General features: G+C 50.9%; 2 protein-coding genes across 12 annotated transcripts in view; both read right to left on the reverse strand.

Annotated features, from left to right (window-relative positions):
- The window catches only part of LOC5666826 (ataxin-1), a 43297-nt gene extending 33627 nt beyond the window's left edge, over positions 1 to 9670 (reverse strand). The window contains exons 1-3 of one of the 11 annotated variants that reach the window (XM_061646261.1): positions 9245 to 9650; positions 8542 to 9096; positions 4720 to 5292 (exon numbers count right to left, since the gene is read on the reverse strand). The gene's annotated coding sequence lies outside the window, so the exon portion shown is untranslated. Of the gene's footprint in view, positions 1 to 4719; positions 5293 to 5393; positions 5592 to 5659; positions 8506 to 8541; positions 9097 to 9244 lie in introns of those variants that run through there. The other 10 variants (XM_061646228.1, XM_061646217.1, XM_061646205.1 and 7 more) reach the window with 10 other exon arrangements.
- Positions 9671 to 11636: 1966 nt separating this feature from the next.
- On the reverse strand, positions 11637 to 23118 carry LOC1271882 (anaphase-promoting complex subunit 1). The gene is made up of 5 exons (XM_061650225.1): positions 22694 to 23118; positions 21394 to 22610; positions 14328 to 18620; positions 12777 to 13134; positions 11637 to 12700 (listed from the first exon to the last, which is right to left on the reverse strand). The coding sequence occupies exons 1-5, from the start codon at positions 22715 to 22717 to the stop codon at positions 12320 to 12322; spliced, it is 6273 nt and encodes a 2090-aa protein (XP_061506209.1). The 5' UTR covers positions 22718 to 23118; the 3' UTR covers positions 11637 to 12319.
- Positions 23119 to 23427: the final 309 nt, after the last annotated feature.

Below are 23427 nucleotides of genomic sequence, written 5' to 3' on the forward strand. Positions count from 1 at the left end.
TAGAGATCCTGTAGATTTCCTGATTGAACTGTTAGGCCAGGACATGTAAATTACATCACCCGTTAGCCGACTCCGTTCATTTCAATTCCTACGTTCACCAAGAGCCCATCAGATTGTCGGGTCTTTCGAGCTTTGTTTCTATGAATATCTTACAACTCTCGGAAGAATAGATCTACATAGTAATTAAAACTAGAGCTAGACATTGGATCTAGCACTACTTCAGACTATCATCATTCGGAAATCAAAACCCAACATTGTTTCATTTCAAGATATCCTACAGATCCTGTAGATTTCCCGATTGAACTGTTAGGCCAGGACATGTAAATTACATCACCCGTCAGCCGACTTCGTTCATTTCAATTCATACAATGCCTACGTTCGTCAAGAGCTCTTGAGGTTGTTCGGTTTTACGGACTTTGCTTTTATGGACATCTTACAACTCCCGGAAGAATTGTCCTACACAGTAATTGCAGCTAGAGCTAGTCGTTAGGCATAGGTATACAACTACTTCAGGATTGACGCTTCCATCTTGCAACAGTTAGAATCCATCATTACTTCAATTTGAGAAAAATCCTAGAAATTCCTGAAGATTTCCCGTATCTAACTATTTAGTCCAGGACAAGTGAATTACAACACCCGTCAGCCGACTCCGTTCATTTCAATTCATACAATTCCTACGACCGACAAGAGCTCTTCAGGCTCGAATCCAGCAAAAGTCTAAGGACTCCAAGTGTCCGTTTGCAAGCCAAAGGAATTCGCGGTATTGGCTGCAGATCCTTAGACTTTGTCTTCAACAACCGATCATAGTCATAAGCTCGCCATAATGGGTTTGGGATCTCACTTCTGTTTCCCAAAAAAAAAAGACTTGCTCAACTTGGTTTTTGACAACGATCGGATAGGACTTTAAGTCGATCAATCGCCGTACAAGACCTATACTCAGACTTTGATAAATGGTTTCTACCGGTCGGGGAGCTCCACCAAACTTCTAGCTCATTAAGAGCCTTCTGCTCTTTTCTTTTGCTAATACGACTTCCACTCTCGAAACGGATTACAATATTTCAGCTTGCTCCAATCTCTTCCCCCAGGAATCCGTCCGACGGCGCATGCCTCCTTCCCCCTGTACGACAGATTAGCGGCGCGGCGCGACCGTTACGATTCCACCATCCCCACTCGAAAAAAGGGTGACACGGGGCGTGATCTCCAGACATGCATCCACGGCGTTAGGAGTTAGTAGCGGGGAGGAGGATTTCTTCAACCAGACTGGGACGGACGTCTACACGCTGTGCACGCAGTGCCGCCGGAGAGGTTTGGCGCGGATGAACCTAATGCGCTTTCATACATCCCCCGGCAGACTCTTCTACTCCCTCTCTCCCTCGTCGCGCCAAGCTCTCCTCTTCCTCTCTCTATCTCTTACCGTCATTACAAAAAAAAACGAAACCAACGGCACGCAGTTCACGTGCGTGTGTCTGTGTGTTTAGTGGCCTCTAAAAGCGGCTATTAAACTCAGCGGTTAACCGATGATGATGATGCACTTGTGCAGTTGATTCCTCCCTACCGCCTTCTCCCCCTACGTGACTCCATTCCCACGCCGGAGCGGCGGGCGAGCGTGACTGTATGCCAGCCGCCCCGCACTACCAACAACTTCCGAATGTGTGGTGGTGGAGTGCGCGACATCAAACGACTCCCTAATGAGCTCACGTGCGAGAAGCGAAAACGCGCCGCTCGCGGGAGGAGCGATTGCGATCGGAAGAAACTCTACAATGCCGCAGAAGAAACGGACGGAAGAGGAACAACAAAAAATAAACCCGGTAGATTCTCAGATGCTTCGCTGCCCTCTCGCCAAGGTTGCGAACCTGTGCGAGAGACCTCTTTGATGTCCTCTCGGAGATATATTCTAGCGCGCAGACATCACATCCCAGGTTAGTTGGCGGGTGAAAAACCCCCTCTGATGACTAATTTACGTGAACTCAGGCTGAGTCTGGGCATGTCCAAATACTGTTGAGGTGGTGCCTACGGCTGGTTTCGCCAAACTTTGGTAATTACTTCTTGGTAATGAAACAACAGTTTGCGTTTCTTGTTTTTTTTCTTGCTACCGTCACACTTTCGCTACCAAACCCTAACCCTAGTCGTGCCAGTATTCTTAGACCGCACTTTCCGTCACGCGTCAGCCACACCCCGGGGCGGAGACGCGCTCTCCTCCCGCGATCGCGGAAAGTGTTTCGCAGAAAACTCGTAAACCGCTGATGCCACAATCTCCCTCTCTCTCTCTCTCTCTCTCTCTCTCTGTCTCTCGCTAATCCTGAAACCTTCCCTTTTGCGCACTGCTGATGCTTTCTGCACACAAACAACAAGAGGGCGACCGCATCCGCGCGATCGAACCGAAATTGTGTTGTGCGAGCGGATTAGAGGGTAAAGGCGAACCCGGCCCGGCGCAGAAAGCAGAAACAATTATTCTTCCCATCGCCGGCAGCCGCCGTCCTGTGCCTGAGAGGCTGGGGAGGGGCGCGTTGGGCATAAACATCGACCAAAAAAACGGCACACACACACACACACACAGAGCCCCATCGTGCCGGCAGAAGTAAACACAACATAACAAACGCGCTCGGCTCATCAATTGCGCACGTTTCGGTCGCGCCGTGGTTTTACGCACATTCGACTGCTGCTGCTGGGACACATTCGCGCAGGGTTGAAGCAATGGAGCACAACAACCCCGCATACACACACACGCACACGTGGGTGCATCGTCGGGTGCAATTTATAGGAAAAGGCAGCAAACCCAGACGTGGAAAACCTAGAGCACGAATGCATCAAAACAGCAACCAGATGCTGCCACACCGGCACAGCACCAACCCAGATGCATGTAGGGGAAGAGGGGGTACAAGCTAGAGGTGCGATCTTTCGCTATAAATATATGAGTTCACACCTCTCGCCCGTGCACACCCGTGTGTGTTGGTGTCGAACCCCCGTCCTCATGGTGGCGAATTTTTGACACGCGCGTAAATGCGCTGACACCGAAGCACACCTTGAAGCAATCCCTTCATAAGTAAGTATGAGCCAGATGTGTGTGGGTGCTTGTGACATGACTTTGCTCCAATTCTTGGACAATCGTTGGCAATAGTAGTTTTCCCCTATAAAGATAGGTCATAGGTTGGGAGGTACAGTACACGAGCTCCGAAGGATTTTGGGAAGTGCACTACAATAGATGTACTATTCTCCAGATCTCTCTGCCACTCACTGGATCTTCTGGGTGATACATCTTTAGATCATCGATCGATTGGAATTGACATCTATTATGATTGATGAAGACATAAGACCGCCTACTAGACATTTCTGAGCCAAATCCAAAAGACTGCAGAGTACCGATCCTAGTCAGAAAGAAGATTCACTTTAGGCTTTAGAGTTCGACAGATATTGAGAATTTTGAAGATCATCTGACATGTCTGTATGTCAGGATCTCTACGCACACACACATACACACACACACGATTTGACTCAAGATTGGTCCATCACTCTATTAGCGAGTAGGAAAAAAAACCACTGCCCACAAATTGGAGACATTAGAATACAACAAATAAGTCAGCGCGTCATAGGGCATTGACTCAATCTTCAAATCTAGTAATGATATTCACATTAGCGAGGGTCAGATCTTGATGAGACGTCGCTAAGTCTAAGTCTAGGTAGTCCACGAGCTCCGAAGGATTTTGGGAAGTGCACTACAATAGATGTACTATTCTCCAGATCTCTCTGCCACTCACTGGATCTTCTGGGTGATACATCTTTAGATCATCGATCGATTGGAATTGACATCTATTATGATTGATGCAGACATAAGACCGCCTACTAGACATTTCTGAGCCAAATCCAAAAGACTGCAGAGTACAGATCCTAGTCAGAAAGAAGATTCACTTTAGGCTTTAGAGTTCGACAGATATTGAGAATTTCGAAGATCATTTGACATGTCTGTATGTCAGGATCTCTACTCACACACACACACACACACGATTTGACTCAAGATTGGTCCATCACTCTATTAGCGAGTAGGAAAAAAACCACTGCCCATAAATTGGAGACATTAGAATGCAACAAATAAGTCAGAGCGGCATAGGGCATTGACTCAATCTTCAAATCTAGTAATGATATTCACATCAGCGAGGGTCAGATCTTGATGAGACGTCGCCAAGTCTAAGTCTAGGTATGGAGATACATCAAGGATTGCACCAAGAAGCTAAACCCAGTTGGAGACATCGGGATGCGAAGTTTAGTTATAGTTACCAGCTTCAGAGTTATGTAAACTCTGTATATCTATATAATTACGTCACAATAAACGCTGAGGATATGACGCCACTCACAACGGATAACTTGGAACGCTTTCAATGCATCTGAGATCTCACCAATTCTAACCTGAAAAAAAAACTGAATCTGCTGCATTTAAAAGATAAGCAGCAGAAAAGACTTTGGAACATCAGGAATTAGCATTCCAGCACCTTGGTGGAGCATCAGGACCTTCTCTATACCAGAACTAAATTTGGGATGAAGCCTCAACTTGCTTTTGCCACTGCAGTAACGGAGCAACGGCAAGGTGGTCGCGCATCGATTACAGATACAAAATGATTGCTGGAGAAGATGCTCTTTCCCAACATGCTAAGCCGATCCAAGGTTCCCAAGACGTTAGAGAGAGAGAGAAAACAACTAGGAATGTCATGGAAGAGTCAAACTTACCAAATACGGTTTGTCGCCGGCACTGCTCACGTCCAACAAAAGGTACAGGAGAGCAGCGGGGTCACGAATTTGACACGCAGCTAGCAGCTGCCGCCAACTCTCCGTTCGTTGCGCTACCGCGTGTTTGCGTGCGAGTGTGTGTGTGTGCATGTAATGGCAACTTATTGATTGATGCTAATTGCTAGATGCACTGCCGAATCGAGCGACACGCTGCCTCGGCGTTGATCGATGCTCGTCGGCTCCATCCTCCCGGGATGGGAGTTGGGAAGCTGCCGGGGGAGGGCAGCGCACAGGTTGAAGATGATGGTGATGACGTTTGTTTACTATCTCGCACACCGTTGTCGCCGTGATATGTGTAATGTGGAAGCCACGACAGAAGCTGAGCGACACTTGTTACGAATCTTTTCCCCCCCTTTGTTTCTTTCTTTCTTGCTTTTCTTTCTTCTTCCTTTCTTCTAGCTTCACTTGTTCACTGCTGGATTGTTCACTGCACGCACTCACACACACACACACACGCACATCCACTTTCCTCGTTATTGCACACGTACTTTCTACTCTTGCCAGCTTAGAATCCTAAATCCCAAATAAGCCAAAAATGCGTGAAAAGAGAACATTATCAAATTATGAAACATTGCGATCGGGCAATATGGAACCACACACACACACAAACATACAGTTGCTAATCTCTTGTTATTGCCAGCACACCTACGTGTGCACACACACACACACACAAACAGAGCGATACAGCATCTCTGCCGTGCAAGGCTCTGTGCTCGCTCCGGGGCTCGGAATTAAGTGAAGCCCGTTCGCGTTCGCAAAAAAAAACTAATTCAAACAACACACATTAGGAAGATACACCGACACCCTACGCACACACACACAGAGCTGTGGCGGACTGTATTCTTGCGTCTACTAGTACTACTAATACTGCCACTCCTACCGGTTGGTTGCTGCCGGCCGCCTTTGTCGGCCGTTCTCGCACCGTCCGAAAGGTGATTCTCGACTTATCGACCCGCGGCAGACAACACAAAGGGAAAGCTAATTCATGTGTGTGTGTGTGTGTGTCCGTTGCCGAAAAAATGCTGCGCTGACGGCTTAGCCCGACACGGGGGAGGCTGGGTGGACGACAGGCGGCAGCGATTTGTTTGCCTTTTTGGCAGCGTTCTCTACTAGCGCCACACAACGTGCAAAGCCTGTGTCTGCCGGGGGTTGCTGCTGCACACACGCTCCACACACCGCGCGAGCACAAATTAAACTATATGTGCACACACACACACACATACGTACAACAGTTAGCACAAAAGGGTGGGGAGAGGCGGGGCATGCAAAAGGAATGGCCCGACTGGGAGTCCAAAGATCGTCTGGATCTGTCGGCGCGGCGGCGGCAGCAGTGCCGTTGATCGCACGACAGCACACCGGTGAGAGCGAGAGAAAAGGTGCGCGAGAGTGGCGGACTGCGAATCTGTCCCGCTCGCACGGTTCTCGCTTCCAGAGGAATGTTTGGTGGTGGTGAACGCCGCGGCGAGATGCGAGAGCGAGAGGGCTGCGTCAGTGCGGCGCGCACACAGTTTTACTCCCGGGCACGATTGGTCGGGGCGGCGTGTTGATATTGGATTTACTTTTGCCAAGGGATGCTGGGGCCAAAATGCGACCGCAGCCACACGCCGGCGAATGACTTGTGGTAGAATGACTTACACTGCAAAACGGCACACACCCGGAGCATCAAACGAGATGGGAGAACGCAAAAAGGAAAATTAAAATGGTTTACTAAATCATAATCGAGAACTTGTAAAGATTTTAATACATCGAAAAAAAGTTAAAATGTACCGAATAAACTATAACCGTATGCGTGTAGAAACTCCTTTTTAGGTCCAAAATGATTAAAATCGCATTAAAGGGGTCGTTACACACGTTTCGTTTCGATGACACTTTAGACAACAAATTTGATTAAACACAAAGACAGTCTGATGCATGGATATCCACACATTATGATGATAGCTGGGAAAATCAAATAATATTGTCAATGAATTAGCACAAGGAAAAGGAAAGAGGCTTAAAAAAAGGAAACAGATTTGATTTTACTGGTTCTTCAAACTGGTGTCTCAAATTCAAAGGAAAAGAAACCATTTAAGCATAAGGTCAACGACTAAACTTGCACAGAAATGCCTGTATCAAATTGGCAAACTAAACAAATTTGATTATTGTTGTTTTTGAATGTTGTAACAGTAAAAATAAAGCTTTTATCCCAAAAATGTTCAACAATTTATTTTTACTTAATTGATAAACCAAGATGTAAAATTGTACGAAAGTTCTATGAAGTATATGAAGGTTAGAGAGCCACTAAAACGCAAATCCGCATGCGACCTTGCCGATCGCCGTTTGTAGGATGCATGTTAGAAAACAATCCATTGGTCATACGAAAGAGCACTCAAAGGTTTAGCTGATAATTGTAATAAGATTGTACCGTTCACAGTAATGCATGAAGACGTATTTCGACCTAATTACAAGCTACAAAATAGAACATTCAATACTTTCCGTTCTGTGGGTAGAAATGTTTTTTTTTTTCATTTGCAAAAGATGATCGTTTTGACTTTTTTGTTTTGAAAGTGATCAATTCAAAATATTATTTTAACCTTAATTAGAATGTTTGTATGGGAGCCTGTATAGACTTGTTTAAAATGATTTTTGCTTTTTTTAAGATAGCTGAGAATAAAAAACACAAACATTAAAACTACTAATATAGCTGAAATGCGACAGACTACATGACTTATGTTATGAACACCATTCCAACATTGGAGTTCTTTCCGTTTTAAGTTGGTAGGCTGAAATTGCAGCCTGTCAGCTCTTTCGATTGTATAGCAGTTTTCAAGCAGCTATCTAAGTGGGTATAATATACAGGTGGGCTTATCCCATGGTGTATGTATTTAGAAGGCAGATTTTTATTCTGCTTCTGCTTCTGAATGAAGATATTAAGAGTGTTTTGTGTATTCGCCAAGCCTCCAGAAAGCTTATTTGAGCAATAGTTTTCACCCGTTCTGTCAAAAAGATAAAAAGATAAAAAGATATTCAAATTTGGTTATAAAAAAAAATGCTATGAGACCACCTGGACTACATACACTTTGATTCTAGATTCCTTCACAAGATATATTTAATGCACCTTGGGATACATGCAAACACCACCTTGTTTTGTCATTTTTCGAGCATGTACTCGAATCTAGATTATTGTAGCCTCAAAGATAGAATTAGACTGAAAATTGCCGGCTAGTTTTCTGTGTGGTTTTGTATGGAGTGTTTACATGATTTCAGCCTCCAACTGTCAAACTCCATACAAAAAAAAACTGACTAGAATCGTGAAGGGCCCCATTGTCGCAGAACGATTTTTCTCGTAATTTTTAAATACGTCAAAAATGGAATTCTTCTTTTTATCTTCTAACGAATAATTTTCTAAGTGAGAAAAATATTTCAGTCCCTTAAGTTAGAGATTCATTCCCAAATAATGGGAATAATGAGAATCCCAAATCGATTTGCATACAGACATTAGCAGGCAAAATGTCGGAAAAAAACAAAAAAAAAAACTATACCATGTCCATTGTGCCCCATCTTCCCATTCCCCTTTAATCACACCAAGCTTGCCCCACCACCACCACCACCACCACCAGAGTGTGCGAGAGAACCTGAATGAGAAAAGAATGTTTTTTTGCCGGGGCGGCGAGCAAATTAAAAAAATAAAATAAAAATCGAGCCAGATTCTCGGACTCAATGCGCGCGCGCCCGTTTGCGTGTATTGTGTGTTATCTTTTGTCTTATCGCTTTCTTACTTACTCACTCGTTTACGCGAAATTCTAGCTGTTCCAAGAAGGAAAAAATACGTTCACCTTTTTTCCCCCCCTGCTCCCCATCCGCTCCGCCATTTCCGCCGCGCACGATTCTGCTCTTTCTACCCCGCCTGAATCATGAACGCACAAAAATGAAGCTTCAAGCTTTTGTGGTGCAAAAAAAAAAACTGTTGTGCCGGGATGCCGGTTGGCTCCTTCATGCGCCTGCTTGGCCGGATTGAGTCAAGCGCGCTTGACACGGAACACACTTTGCTTTAGTTGGCGAAAGCGACTGACAAGTGACGGAAGAGAAAAAGCATAGCAGAAGGTAAACAGGTCCAACTATGCCGCTTGATATGCTTACTTTTCTAGTTTTTAGCTCTTTTACTGTCATTTTGGGGAAAAGATAAACTCATTTTTTGTTTTGCCAACTAAGCAAAACAACGAATAGAACCCAAAGCGGGAAAAGGTTGAACGTGATTCTAATGGTGTGAAGTGTTGTTGTTGCGTGTTGACAACCCGGTAGTGAAAGAACACGGCAAACCACGTGTGTCGGCAACAACTGAACATACATGGAGAAAGAGAGAGAGAGAGACATACATTCAAGAACTCTATCAACACACACACACACAAACACACGCACAGACACAACGCTCGTCTTGATCAGGAAATTCGATCACAAAAATATCTCCGCCCGGCCTGTGTCTCACCTTCGGCTGCGCTATCGATTTTCCGTCCGCCCATCCTCTACTTAGAACAAACAATCCCACACACTCACACAAACCAACACAGACAAACACACATAAACGCACCTGCACCTGTGTTCACGTGTTTTGGCAAAGTAACGGTCGTTCGTCTGCCATCAGCTAATAGTGCACACCAACACCTTTGCTTTCGCCGAAATACACACAAACGGGCGCACGCGCTCGGTAGAACTGTGCGCAAACTGTCACGCTTGTGTGTGTGTGTGTGTTTTTTTTTGCAGGAATTTGCCGAAACGCGCGCGCACACACGACTTTCGCTTGCTTACGTTCCCGGGCACACATACACGCGCACGCACCATGCACGTCCGGCAACGGCGAGCCCTCACTGTAGATTGAGCCCGATCGTGCCGCTGTCGAAGCGCAAGAACGCGTGCCCGAGAGCGAGAGCGTTCTGCCGTGCGCACTGGTCGTATAGTGATGGGCAAAGCGGTTGAGCGTGCGCGTGAATGAACACGGTTGTCGCTCTGCGAACTACTGCGACTCGTTCATTCACCCTTACACTATGGGAACATCTGTGAAGGGGTTTTATCTGTTACTTCGATAATCAGTTCTTAGGTTCTTTTGATACAATTAGTTCAATACAACGAATAGATACCATTTTGTATGCTCAATATGTTTTTGATTTAATAGAGACAATAAAAAGAGCTACACAGCAAATTTTCTCATCCTTCTTTAGTAAAGTTTTTCTTTTTACTGAAACAGTTCAGTAATAGTATATTTTTCACTGATTTTCAGCAATAATGTTACGTCTTTAATGATGTTCAGTAAAACGATTTATTTAATGCATTCAAGTAATACACAGTTTTATTGAAAATCATCAACATCCATTAACAATGAACTGTGGCATAGGATATGAGTAAAACAAATGACTCAAAATGCAGCAATTAATGCTGTCAAATCGACCTGTCAGTAGCAGCAGCAGAACAAACATAATGATATGCAAACTTCCTCGTGATATACAGTTGAGAGGTGAATTTGGTAGGTGCTTACAAGCACCCCAATAAAATGGCAGAAGAAATTTTGCCTTGTGGGATTAATTAGAAGAAATTGACTATTGACAGAAATATTTGCAAAAATTCACTCTGCTTGCTGGAATTTCGTGGTGTCTTTGAGCGCTTACTGAACCATCAAAACTTGTAGCTGCCAAATGAAGTTTAAAAACTGCAGGAACAATATAAAACATGGACGAACATTAACAGTGACACCGGTTATCTCAGCGCATCAATAAAAACCTCAATTTGAAAGAAATCACTTTTTACTTTCACGTTTTACTGAACCATCAGTAATAACAGAATGCTTTTACTATGATTTTAGTAAACGAGCTATTGCTTATTGAATTTACAGCTATAAAAAATCTGTTAAATTTTACTAAACTGCAGTAAAAATAGTTCTGTGTTCTGAGCCTTTTATTTCTTATAGTATTGCTTAGAAATTGTTATTCTATCTCTGTTCTGTCTCCCGTCTACACGGACGATTTCAGACAAACTTTATATCCAAACAAATCATGTGCACAGATATCATATCAGACCAATCGAAAATTCACAATTTTGTTATTTATATCTTCTTTTGAGCACTCGTTGTAAAATTTAAGTGAAAGTTCGTGTTTAGAATTTGCCATTTCGTGCAAAAGTTCTCATAAAATTTCCATAAAACACGAGTCTAACAGGGATAATTTTTCCAATATGTTAACACTTGCAGACCTTTCGGTCAAACTTTACATTATTTTATACCGAAACCGTAACTTATTCTATTTGGTGTAATGATCGCAAAGGAACCGCATCGTCCATTTAATGTGAGAATTTATAATTAATTCTATACGAATTAGTTGCATACCAACGGAATGAACCGAATGTGACCGTAAGCACATCTCTATTGGGGATGAGCGGGCTCGTTCTCATGAGAGGGTGAAAGAGAGATAGAGAAAGGTACACAGCTTCCCGTCCTGTCAATTCCCTTTGCGTAGGTCGCACTTGCTCTCGCGATCACACGATCGGTCGATCGTCTCTCTATATTTGTTTTCTCCCCATTCGAATGTGATCTTTGTATCGCTCTTTGTTTGGCACTTTACGGTGCCCTTTTTCCGTCTCGCTCGGTTCGCGTTCTGACCGATCATCCCGATTTAAGCATGGCAGGGGTCGTGTCCCGATTAGCTAACGCGTTGACCGTTGTTTTTTGCTTGAAATTTGTTCAACCACATCACAAAAAAAAAAAAAACAATCAAAAATCGGGAGATAAAAAAGCAGCAAAAAATTAGCCGCACCATACCGTGGCTCAAAGTTAAGGTGTGTGTGTACGGGAGAATATTTTCTTTCGCACAAACGAAGGACGCTGTCGACGATTTCAATGCACGTTTTCAGTCTTTTATGAAATAACGCTCAATTTGAATTGTTTATTTTGCTTATCTCGCATACGTGACAGCAATTCCTTCTGTTCAAATGTTTCAAATCCTTTTCTACAAAAAAAAATCCGTTTAGTTTGAATATTTTAGTTACTTGTATTATAATTACATAAACAATTGAAACAAAAGTAAATTATTTTCCCCCCTCATTTGGCTGGCCCATATGCGGGGAGGCGTGTGGTAGGCGCAGCAAAATTAAAACGGGAACATACCGATAACCGTTTAAATTTAAACCATCAGAATGGAAATGAAAAATTTAGCGTTAAACCTCAACTCAAGCAAACAGCCAAAACACGTGCAGCGGTGTTGATTGCGGCGACGCTTATTAAACCTACCTCTAATGATCTTGCAAGATCGCATGTGTGTTTGTGTGTTAAAGGAATGACCTGTGCTGTCAACTGGCAAAAAGCTGTGCCGTTTGAAAATCCTTTCAAAGGAGACGTATTACACCATGAGATTCTAACGCTACATGGCCGTTTAATCTGTCGTTCTTTCTGTCTTTCTTTTTTCTCAAATCTCCATCTCTTACTGTGCTACAGTATGCGCCTACACTCCTACACAAAACAGCCCTAAATATACCGTTTAAAAAAAGCTCACTCAGTGCTAACTGCTGCTGATAACTGCTATTCCAGCCCGCCCTGCAGCAACCGGTCGTACGGCAGCTCGTACAGCACGATCAGCTTGACCAGCACGCGCAGCTGCTCCCGGCGCCGCTCCGGATCGACACCGCGGCGTTCCTGCTCCTGCTGCGGCTGGCCAGCGTGGCCGTCGTCGTCGTCGCCCAGCTGCAAGTACTGCCGGATGATGGTGCGATAGCGGGCCCGCTGCTCGTCGCACCGCTGCCAGATGCGCTTCAGCAACGACTGCAGCAGATTGCTGACCACCAGGCAGCGGGCGTCCGGTGCCCGGTGCGGCCAGGCCTGCTTCTCCAGTGCCGCCCGGAGCAGCCGCAGCTGCCAGGCGTCGAGCGATTTGTTCGTGCGGCGCTTATCGTCTTGCAATATCTGGTTGTGCAAAGGAAAAAAAAAGCAATATTAATAGGGAAGAACAGCTTTGCGCCTCACTTTTCGGTGGCCGTACCTGTGTCAGCCCGAGCAAGATCGGCAGCCCGTGCAGCCGGTCGCCCATCACACTGTCCGCGACTAGGCGCGCGTACAGCAGCACGCTGTGGCGCAGCTCGTCGCTGTGGCCGGCCGGCTCGATCGGCCACCGGAGGGCGGGCCGGTCCGGCTGCAGCAGCAGCGTGCGCGTCGTGTTGATCACGTCCGGCTGGTCGACCAGCTGCAGCAGGTTGAGCGGCTCGAAGTGCCACCGGCTGTGGTTCGGCTGGCTGAACGCATTCATCTGGCTCGTGATGAGCCGGGTCGGATCTTCCTGGTAGGTGAGGCAACCGGTGCGCTGCTTCACGTCCACCCGCTCGTTCCTCTTGAAGATGCTCCTGCGATTATTGATGACGGAAAGAAGGAAAAACGATTAGGCACGCGAGTAGTGATGGGAAAAATGGAGCTTTCGTTGGAATCGATTTCGGCTAGCTCCGAAGTTTACTGGTATCGATTCCGGATAGTAGGTACGGAATCAGTTTCCGGAATCGATTACGGATAGTAGGTCCGGAATCGATTCCGGAATTGGCTCCGGAACTAGCTCCGGAATCGGAATTGATACCGAAATGAAAATCGGCTTCGGAATCGGCTCCGTAATTGGAATCGGTTTCGGAATTGGTTGCGGAATCGGAATTGGCTCCGAAATCAGAATCGGTTCCGGATTGGGAATCGGCTCCGGATTCGGAATCGGCTCCGGAATTGGAATCTGTTCCGGAATTAGCTCCGTTATCAGAATCGAAATCGAAGTCGGTTTCGGCACCTCCATAAGAATAGGCTACGTATTGATACCCGTAAAGAATCAAGATTTACTTGTAAACGTTCCATTCCTGATGGAGATTCCCGGACGGATTTCGTTTGTGAAACTTCTTATTTCAATTCAAGTTCTGATTCTTATTCCGGAGCTAATTTCATTTCTGGAGTCAATCCTGATTCCGTTACCGGAGATAATTGCGATTCGCAGGTTGATTCTGATTCCGTAACCGCTTCTGATTTCGAAGTCAACTCCGGAATCGACTCCGAAGTCCAACCCGGATTCAGCTTCAGCATCAGAATTGGTTCCGAAATTGGCTCTGGAATCGACTCCAGAATCGGTTCCGGAATCGACTCCCGAATAGGAATCGGCTCGAAAACTAGCTCCAGAATAGGTTCCGGAATCGAAATCGGCTTCTGAATCGGATTGGCTCCGGATTCGGAATTGGTTCCGAAATCAGAATAGGATCGGGAATCGGAATTGGTTCTGAAATCGGCTCAGGAATTGATTTCGCTTCTGTAACTTCTCATTTCAATTCAAGAATGGATTCGCATTCCGAAGCTGATTTCATGTCTGGAGACAATCCTGATTCCGTTACCGGAGATAATTGTGATTCTGTGATCGATTCCAATCCCGCAGACGATTCTGAATCGACTCCAAAATCATCTCTGAAGTCAACTCCGGAATCAGCTCTGGATTCGGCTACGGAATTGGAATCGATAACAGCATCAGAATCGGCTCCGAGTTCAACAGCTCCTACCCTCCCACGCCCCTACTCACTCCAGTATCTGCCAGTTGTGGTGCCGGTCGAACCGGAAGTGCCAGAAGTTTTCATCGCACACCTCGAGCCAGGCGAGCGTGCCGAGCTCGGGCAGCAGGCACGGCGCAAACTGCTCGACCGGCTGGTGCTCCCGCCCGACCGCCGCGTACCGGATGCGGCACAGGCTGAGCCGCCCGTTGTCGATGCTGCGCGGCAGAAAGATGCGCGGCTCGATCGCGAGCACGTACAGGTGCCGGAACGCCTGCAGATGGTACCGGTTGTCGTTGCTGTACGTGGGGAACTTCGGGAAGATCGCGCAGACGAGGGCCGCTATCGCCTCGGGCGACCGGGACAGCGTGAACCGGCCGGCGCCCAAAAACAGAAACCCAAGCGCCATATGCACCGCCATGTGCGAGCCGTACGTCACGTGCTGGAAGCCGATGCGCGACCGCAGCATGCGGATGGGGCGCAGCACGCGCAGACTGCCGGTGCCGGCCAGCACGAGCGACAGGGCGAGCAGCAGCATCATCGTGCAGTTCTCGATCACCTGGCTGCCGACGAGCCGGGCCAGGCTGGTGGGCGGTTCGGCCGAGCCCTTCTGCAGCCGGACGCCCTGCTCGATGAAGTACTGCAGGTAGTGGTCGAGCGTCTCGACGGCCGTCTCGCTGGCGGTGCCGGCGTACCGCAGCCCGATCGCGACCGCACTCCCGCACACCACGCTACAGTACGCCTGGCTGTACAGCACCTGCTCGAACTTGGACAGCCGGTGGGAGAAGGCGGGTCCACCAGCGCCGCCACCATCACCGGGAGCGTCCGACTCCTCCGCCGTCTCCGCAGTGCCCATTGCGTCGTCCTGCGGCTGCTGCTGCTGCTGCTGCTGCTGCTGCTGCTGCTGCTGCTGCTGCTGCTGCTGCTGCTGTGGAGCATCGCACGTGAGGGAAATGTTTTGCCGTAGCAGGTCGGGCAGCTGCTGCTCCACCCAGCCGCACGTCGGCTCGATCCGATGCCAGTGGATGAGGTGCCGGGCGACGGTGCGCAGCTGCAGCAGGTCGGGCCGCAGATGCTGCAGTATGTACAGCGTGTTCGGTGGCTCGAGCAGCCGCGCGATCGGCTCGTTCCCGGTGGCGAAGTACATCAGCCCGAGGGCGAGCGTGGCGCCCGGCGCCGTCACGTCCACGTTCACCGTCGGGCCCTCCTTGATCTGGAACGAGGGCAGCCGGTACTTTTCCTTCTGCGCACCGACCATCAGCCGCCGGTTGCCCCCGTTCATGTAGTAGTAGAGCGTGTCGGGCAGGGCGAGATCGTGCAGCGACGAGGAGCAGTCGCCGAGCCCGAGCGTCACCAGGCCGAGGGCGAGCCCGGCCGTCAGCGCGTACGACTCCCGCTCGACGTAGTTCTCCATCTCCGGGCCGGGCGGGCGGCCAATCTCCTGCAGCAGCACCTCGACCATGTGCCGCTTGGCCGTGCCCTGGTAGAGCAGGCCGACGCCGAACAGGGCCGCCACCTGCAGGTTCTGCGAGATGTCCAGCTCGACCGCGGTCGGGGGCAGCAGCGCCTCGACGTGCACCGCCAGCAGCCGGGTGATGGTGAGGTCGGAGGTGCCGCGGTACGCCGCGGACAGCCCCACCATCAGCCCGAGCCGCACCATCTCGTCCGAGCGCAGCATGTAGTCGAAGATGCTGTACAGCGACAGCTTGCGCAGGTGCCCGGTCAGCCCCAGGGCCATCAGGAACCCGCCGTGCTCGGTGGAGGTGTCCGTGCCGGCCGGCAGCAGCGTGCTTCTCCCACCGCCCTGCCGATTGTTCGTGATCCAGGTGGAGGTGAGGTGGGGCGTGTCGGGGTAAATGCGCAGCCCGGCCGCGACGCCGTTGTGAAACGCGGGCCACAGGCTCATGTTGGCCGGCACTTCGATCTGCTGGATCTCGATCGTGGTGCCGCGCGTGACGTCCCGCCCGGACAGGCAGAGGCGCGGCACGCGCACCGTTTCCGTCTCGCTCGGCCGGCTCGAGCAGACGGTCAGCATGCCCCGCCCGACCGGCAGCGCCATCGTGCGCAGGCAGAGCATGTACAGCCGGCGCTCCTGCTCCTCCAGGAACTCGTGGTCGGGCGTGGTCGCCGACTGCGGCAGATTGATCTGGATGCGGGCGGCACTGTTCAGGAAGCTGCGCACGTCCTCGATGCGCCGATCGTCCGGAAAGCGCAGCTGCAGCACCTCCCCGTCCATCCCGCCCATGCCGTCCTCGTCCTGGGTGGGCTGGCCCGGCCGCAGCCCGTCCTCCTTCGGGGCGGCCGACGTGCCGCTGCCGGTCGACGCGATCCCGGCAGCAGTGGTGCCGCCGGTCGGCCCAGCCGATCCCGCCCCGACCACCTCGATTTCGCTCATCTCGTGCTGCCAGCTGGCGATCTCGTCGTACTGGGGCGTCGCCGCCCGTCGGTTGGCCCGCTCGGTGGGCTCGGGCGCCCGCAGGTCCGGCACCCACTCGGGCAGCCCGCTCGCCAGCCCGTGGGCGCGCAGCTCCGGCCGCAGCAGCAGCTCGTAGTAGACGGCCTGCAGCCCGTGCGACAGGTACTGCCGGCAGCCCTCGAGGTAGTTCAGCACGAGGTAGCGCAGCGCGATCGGCAGCTGCTCCAGCTGGTCCCGGGTGTAGCCGCGCTCGACCAGAAACGCCAGCACGGTGTCGCCCGTCCGCTCGAACGCGGCGGTTGCCGTTTGGCTGCCCGCGTGGTTCGTCGCCTGCAGTGCAAGGGGGCGGGTGCGCTGCCGGGTGAAAAACTCCTCCGAAAGGACCGACGCGAGATGCTGGCGCACCCAGCGCTGCGCGCTCGGCACGCGGTAGATGTACGCGACGAGCGTCAGCATGTCGTAGCTGAGATCGTTGATGCCGGGCCGGTGCGGGAACGGGGCGTCCGCACCCTTGCACCCTTCCGCCAGCAGCCGCTCCAGGTAGCGAAAGATAGCCGGCGGCAGGGCGAGCGATTCGCCCAGCCGGCCGAACAGGGCCGGCTCCTCGATCAGGCAGCTGCCGTGCCGCCGGTACCGATCGAACAGCTCGGGAAAGTCGACCAGATAGTGCAGCTGGTACACGGCGAGTTGGGCGTCCGCCGCGAGACAGTAGAGGAAGTCGGCGAGCCGGCGCAGCTCGTCCGCCCGGCACACGTTCAGCTTGAAGTCCTCGTACAGCAGGTGCAGCATCTGCAGGAAGTCGGGAATGTGCGGGTAGAGGCTGTTCAGCTCGCGCCGCTGGTACGGCCGGCGGCCGCCGGGCTGCTCCGCCACACCCTCGGCCGGCCGGTCCGTCGCGTGCCGCACCAGAAACTCCCAGTCGGCCGGCTGGCCGTGGGTGGCGTCCCCGCGGCGCCGCTTCTTCGGCTCCTCGGCGCACGGGCAGCTGCCCGAGCCGGCCGGCTGGCCCGTTGCGTCGGCCGCCCGATCGTCCGCGGCGGGCGGGCCCACCGGCCGGCCCATCATCGTGAAGAGCAGCGTGCGAAACAGGTCCCACTCCTGGTGCGCACTGAGGCCGGCGTGCGAGCCGGGCACGTTGCGCGTACTGTACCAGTGGATGAGCAGCTCGTGCATGGTGGTGGTCGGGAGGGCGTGCCGCAGCACGGCCAGGCAGCTCCGCACCAGGTGCGACTCGGCGAGCGGGGCCAGCGACAGCCGGACGAGCCGCTCGTTGCCGAACACGAGCGTGAAGCGCGAGCCGGTCGCGTCGCGCAGCGCCACGATCGGGCTGTGGTCGGTGCGCAGCACGTACTTGCTGCCCGAGGGGCACGTGCCCGCCAGCGGGGCGGGCCGCACCGGGGAGAGCAGGTGCAGCTCCTCCTCGAACTTCCCGTGCCCGGGCGACACGTTCGGCAGGAGCGTGCTGCGACGCGGGAAACCCTCCTGCCCGGTGCTGGTAGCCGTGTCCGGCTTGCTGCTGCTACTGAGTGCGCTGGGACGATTCGGCACGAAAGGAGGCCGGGTTGGCGGTGGTGGCGGCGCCGCCACTGGACCACTGGCCGCGCCGGTGACGTGCGCGCGGAAGCAGCTGCTGCTCGGCAGCCCATTCAGGTGCAGCTTGCCGACGGCGATGCAGCCACTGTACAGCACCAGCCGGCCGGTCGGGTCGAGCAGCACGATCAGGTTGACCTGCTCGAGGGATACGGCGGAACGGGCCGGCAGCGTGCTGATGCCGAGCACGTTCAGCGCGGTCGGGCTGTACTGGACCAGCGTGAGCCGGAAGGCCCGGGCCTGCAGGAAGCAGATGTACGTGTTGCCGACGAGATCGGTATGCAGGAAGGCGCCGGTCGCCATTTCGCCGTCGGTAGCGCTGGGAAGAGAGAAAGAGAGAGAAAGAGATTGATAAAACTTTTTGTGGTTTAGATTTAATTTGTACCCGAAAAATGTATCAAAATTGTAAGGTAAAGTGTGCACAAACAGGAATTTCCCATTGTTTATTTTACGGTTTCTCAAACATATTTGAATGATAACATCCATCTTCCCAATAGTTTTGCAATAATTGGTAAAAAGAAATCACAAACAATTGAACAAAAGTCAATTAATTGATGCGGCAAACAGAACAATATTAACCTATTGTTGTTAATTTACCAAGAGGACATTTTTTGATTCACCATCCACCATAACCCTACATTCGAAATACACTGAGGATAAGGTAAATGTTGCACTTCGTAAACTGAAATCATCGTTTTCCCCAGGTCCGAACGGTATACCGTCATGTGTCTTCGTTCCACTTTTGCAGCGGCTTTTCTGCAGATCCTTCAAGGAAGGCTGTGCTCCAGAAACCATCTGGAAATCTGTGTGGATATGTCCTGTGTATAAAAAAGGGTTCGTTCAGTAGCTTCTAACTATCGTGGTGTGGTCTGTAATCTGTGCTAGTGATGAGTAAAATTGGCAAAAATCCCGAGTCGACTCCGATAATTTCGTAATTTCTAAAAATTTCGGAAGCTAGATCCGCCTTGCATCATTTGGAGTCGTTCGGAGTCGTTCTGAGTCGTCCGGAGTCAGTTGGAGTCGACTTCCGAAACTAAGGCCGCTATAGGAAATGCACGCGCATAGTGAAAGACAAAAAAAAAAAACACAAACCCAACGAAATGGAATGCCTGATCATTTCCGGACGACTCCACACGACACTGTCTCCGGACGACTCCAGACGACTACAGACGACTCCTGGTAACTCAGAACGATTCCGACTCCGGGCGACTTCGGACGACTCGGGACGACTCCTGGCAACTCAGAACGATTCCGACTCCGGACGACTTCGGACGACTCGGGACGACTCCTGGCAACTCAGAACTATTCCGACTCCCGACGACTTCGGACGACTCCTCGCAACTCAGAACGATTCCGACTCCGGGCGACTTCAGACGACTCGAGACGACTCCTAGCTACTCCAGACGACTCCTGGCAACTCCAGACGACTCCTGGCAACTCAGAACGATTCCGACTCCGGGCAACTTTGGACGACTCGGGACGACTCCTGGCAACGCCAGACGACTCCTGGCAACTCAGAACGATTCCGACTCCAGGCGACTTCGGACGACTCGGGACGACTCCTGGCAACTCCAGACGACTCCTGGCAACTCAGAACGATTCCGACTCCGGGCGACTCCGGACGGCTCCAGACAATTCCGAATGACTCTGGATAATGCTGGGCGGACCTGTCTTCCGGAGTCTGTTCGGAGGTTGTACCTAGTGTCGTAACAAGGATGGAGATCTGGTTAGCAGCCACCCAGAGGTCCTCTCACGATGTGCTCACTATTTTGATGAATTACTCAATCACCAGTTTAACGAACAGGAGGCTTCACTAACAGAGTCATGCTATTGCCACCTAGCATAGACGAAACATAAAAAGCTATCGGTCGGTCAAGAATTAAGGTGCCGGACTAGAACACGAAATACATCAAATTGTTACTTGGGATTGGAATCTCGGCATTATCTACCCCATATACAATAAGGGAGACAGGTTGGACTGCAACATCGAGAGCGTTATTACGGCGTTGAATACCGCCTATAAAATATGCTTGTTCCGTACGTCGAAGAGATAGCCGGAAACTATCAAAGAGAATTCCGAAACGGAAAATCAACCACTGATCAGATCTTCACCATGCGGCAGATTTTGGAGAAGATGGCTGAATACGGACACGGCACATACCATCTCTTCATTGACTTCAAAGCCGCATATGATAGCATAGCCAGGGTAAAACTGTACGACGCTTTGAGCTTGATTATAAATGCGGTAGGCCGTTGCTGCATAGTTAAAAATTCACCAATGGAAAGCTGAATCAGTTTGACGTAGGTGCGTATGCATGCTGGACTAAAGATACACGGGGCCCTTCCGCAATTGCTTACTTAGCTTACCGTTTAAGTCGCCACTGACTGCACATAGCAAATTAGTACCACTAGCTACAATATACCAATATAAGCTAATATTCACTGAGGCTACGTTAAACAAAAATCAAACAATTGAAAAAAAAAATCGTACAAAACGGAATAAACGGTTCGGTAACGGAATCAGAACTGACTCCAGAAGTGGAATTAGCTCTGGAATGAGATGCAGTTCTTGAATTGAAATAAGAAGTTTCAGAAGAGAATTCATTCCGGAAATCTCCATGAGAACTTCAGAGCCAATTCCGATTCCGGAGCCGATGTCGAATCCGGAACCGATTCCGATTCTAGAACCGATTATGATTACGTTGCCAATTCTGGAGCCGATTCCAATTCGGGAACCGATTTCGGAACCAATTTCGGAACCGATTCCGGAAACTGATTCTGAACCTACTATCCGGAATCGATTCCATAAAACTTCGGAGCTAGCTGGCATTGATTTCGACGAAAACTTAATTGTTCCCATCACTAGTTCATATGAAAAAGTGTTCCTCCAAACCGTTCACACCCATTAGCAGTCCTTTTGCAAGGAAGCGTACCGATTCACCGATTCTGTTTAATATTTACAGACGCAAATTTCCAAAAATGGCAAAAATGGCAAAAATGGCAAACAATACGTTTAAAACGCCTTGAGAAAGTGTAAATAACCCATTACAACCTCCCCCGTAATGCACTGTCGCAAAACCTTAAAGCCTTACCTCCACGTCGAGCCGGGAGGATTGCCACCCGGTCCACCGGCACCGTTGCCACCGACGGTCCACACATGCTCGAGGCAGTACTGGGGTGCGAGCGGTTCGCTGCGCGGTTCCTGCTGCTCCGGCGCGAGACCCTGCCGGTCCAGCCCGGACAGGACGTCTTCGGCGAGCCGGGACGCCTGCTCGGAGAACGGATTGTTCGGCAGCTGGAACGACCCGAACCGGGACGAGACGGATGCGCTGGCACCGAGCTTGGAGGCGCCGGCAAGGCCCCCGCCGATAGTGCTAGTGCCAGCGACCGAACCGTGGTACAGCCCGCTGGCGTCACCGGTCTGCTGATGGGCGTAGCTGGCCTCCGAGTCGGCCGTGTCGGGCGCGAACGGTGCGTACCGCGTCTCGGGCAGATCTTCCTCCTCGGTTAGCCGCAGCTTGTAGATGACGTGCTTGCCACTCGGCTCCACATACAGCAGCACCAGTGCGACCTGCTCGCTCGTAAACACCACCCGATAGTCGGGCTGATGCAGGAAGCCATAGTTCAGCCCGGTCAGCAGCAGCACCGGCTTCATCTCCTCCAGCGGGAAGGTGAGCGTGAAGAGGCGGGGCCACGGGACGGATTCGCTCCACGCCGCCGCCGCCGCCGCCGCCGCCGTCGTCTGCGTGCTGTCGGTCTGCTGCTCGAGCAGGATGCCGTCCGGCATCATCCACACCGCCGACACCGGGCACTGCAGCATCGCCTTGTACGTGTCGCCCCCGCCCAGAAACACGTGCAGCGTGTCCTTCTCAATCAGACAGATGGCGCTCTCCTGCGGGTCGGGCGCGCTCGGCGATGCCGTGTCGGGCCGGACGAACCGGCGCGGGCAGAAGAACGCGAACCGGATCGGCGTGTCGCAGGTGAACGTTTTCTGCGGCAGCCCGTCCGGCTCGTTGCTGATGCAGCGCGTCCACACGGCGGTCGGGCCGCACACGTACAGCTCCTCCTCGGTGCAAACGTACGGCGGCGTCACATCGCGGCTCGCGGTCGCCGTGGTAGGTCGGCCGAGGGGCAGCTCGCGCAGCCGATAGAACTCGGCCGGTTCCCGCTCGTCGAGCGAGATGTTCACGTTTTGCAGGCGCTGCAGCAGCAACAGGTCGACCGGGTGCTGGCCGGCCACCGGCAGCTCCTCGTCCGCGTTCGGCCCCGGATGATTTTCCACCACCAGACGGCCTCGTGGAAAGTATTCCTGTGTGGGTGTGGATGGTGAGTAAACGGTTGAGTGTAGTGTTCGGCGGTGAGGCAGCGAGGGATGCCCCCCCGTGTTCCTACCAACGGTTCCGTGGCGGTAATCATCTTTTCCCCTTTATCTTCCAGATTTGCAACCTTAGCGAACCGACGGCGTCGACGGCGGTGGCACTGGGGGAAACATAACCAAACACAGGCACAAGCAAAAGCACCGGGGTTTGCGCGGAAAAAAACAACAACAACCAGAATGCGAAAGCTGCCGTCCCTGCTGTACGTTGATAAGGATTTGAGATCGTTTATTGGGGGTTTTTTGCACCACTTTTCTTTCACTATGTTTCAGCACTAGTGACTCCAGCAATCCGGATTCCGGTTACCGGTACAGGCATAGGTAAACAAAAACGAAGCAGCCCTACCAATGTGTATCACATCGGCCAAAGGTGGTAGCCGCGCGTAATTCAAGGCAATTAACGTTCGCCTGTTTGACAGTTTGACAGTTAAGCGGTCAGTTGTGGCTGCACAGTGGAAGCGCCGCTCAAGATTTGCGTCTAAACTGTGAAGTGCGCTCTGAAGCCTGGAAATATTTCAAAATTATTTATTTGTGAATTTTATAGCAATATGTAGATTTGTATTCAGAATAAAAACATTCTTTGAACCGCCGTGAATTTTAAACACTGTGAGCAGCGAGCGAGTTTTGAGTCACCAGCTTTTAATATGAAAATATTTAATAGAATCAAAATACAGCGGGATGTTACGTACAAGTGAAAAGCAACTTCATGTCGATTGTGGTGGAATGTGCGGAAATATTCCTACCAGCATTA

Source organism: Anopheles gambiae, chromosome X (assembly GCF_943734735.2).
Source record: "Anopheles gambiae chromosome X, idAnoGambNW_F1_1, whole genome shotgun sequence".
In the NCBI taxonomy this organism is placed as follows: domain Eukaryota; kingdom Metazoa; phylum Arthropoda; class Insecta; order Diptera; family Culicidae; genus Anopheles; species Anopheles gambiae.

Coding starts and splice junctions, on each gene's coding strand:
- LOC1271882 (XM_061650225.1), bottom strand. CDS start 22,717: ATGATTACCGCCACGGAACCGTTG. Junction 22,611..22,693: donor TTACCGCCACGGAACCGTTG/GTAGGAACACGG, acceptor ACACCCACACAG/GAATACTTTCCACGAGGCCG. Junction 13,135..14,327: donor CACAACTGGCAGATACTGGA/GTGAGTAGGGGC, acceptor CAATAATCGCAG/GAGCATCTTCAAGAGGAACG.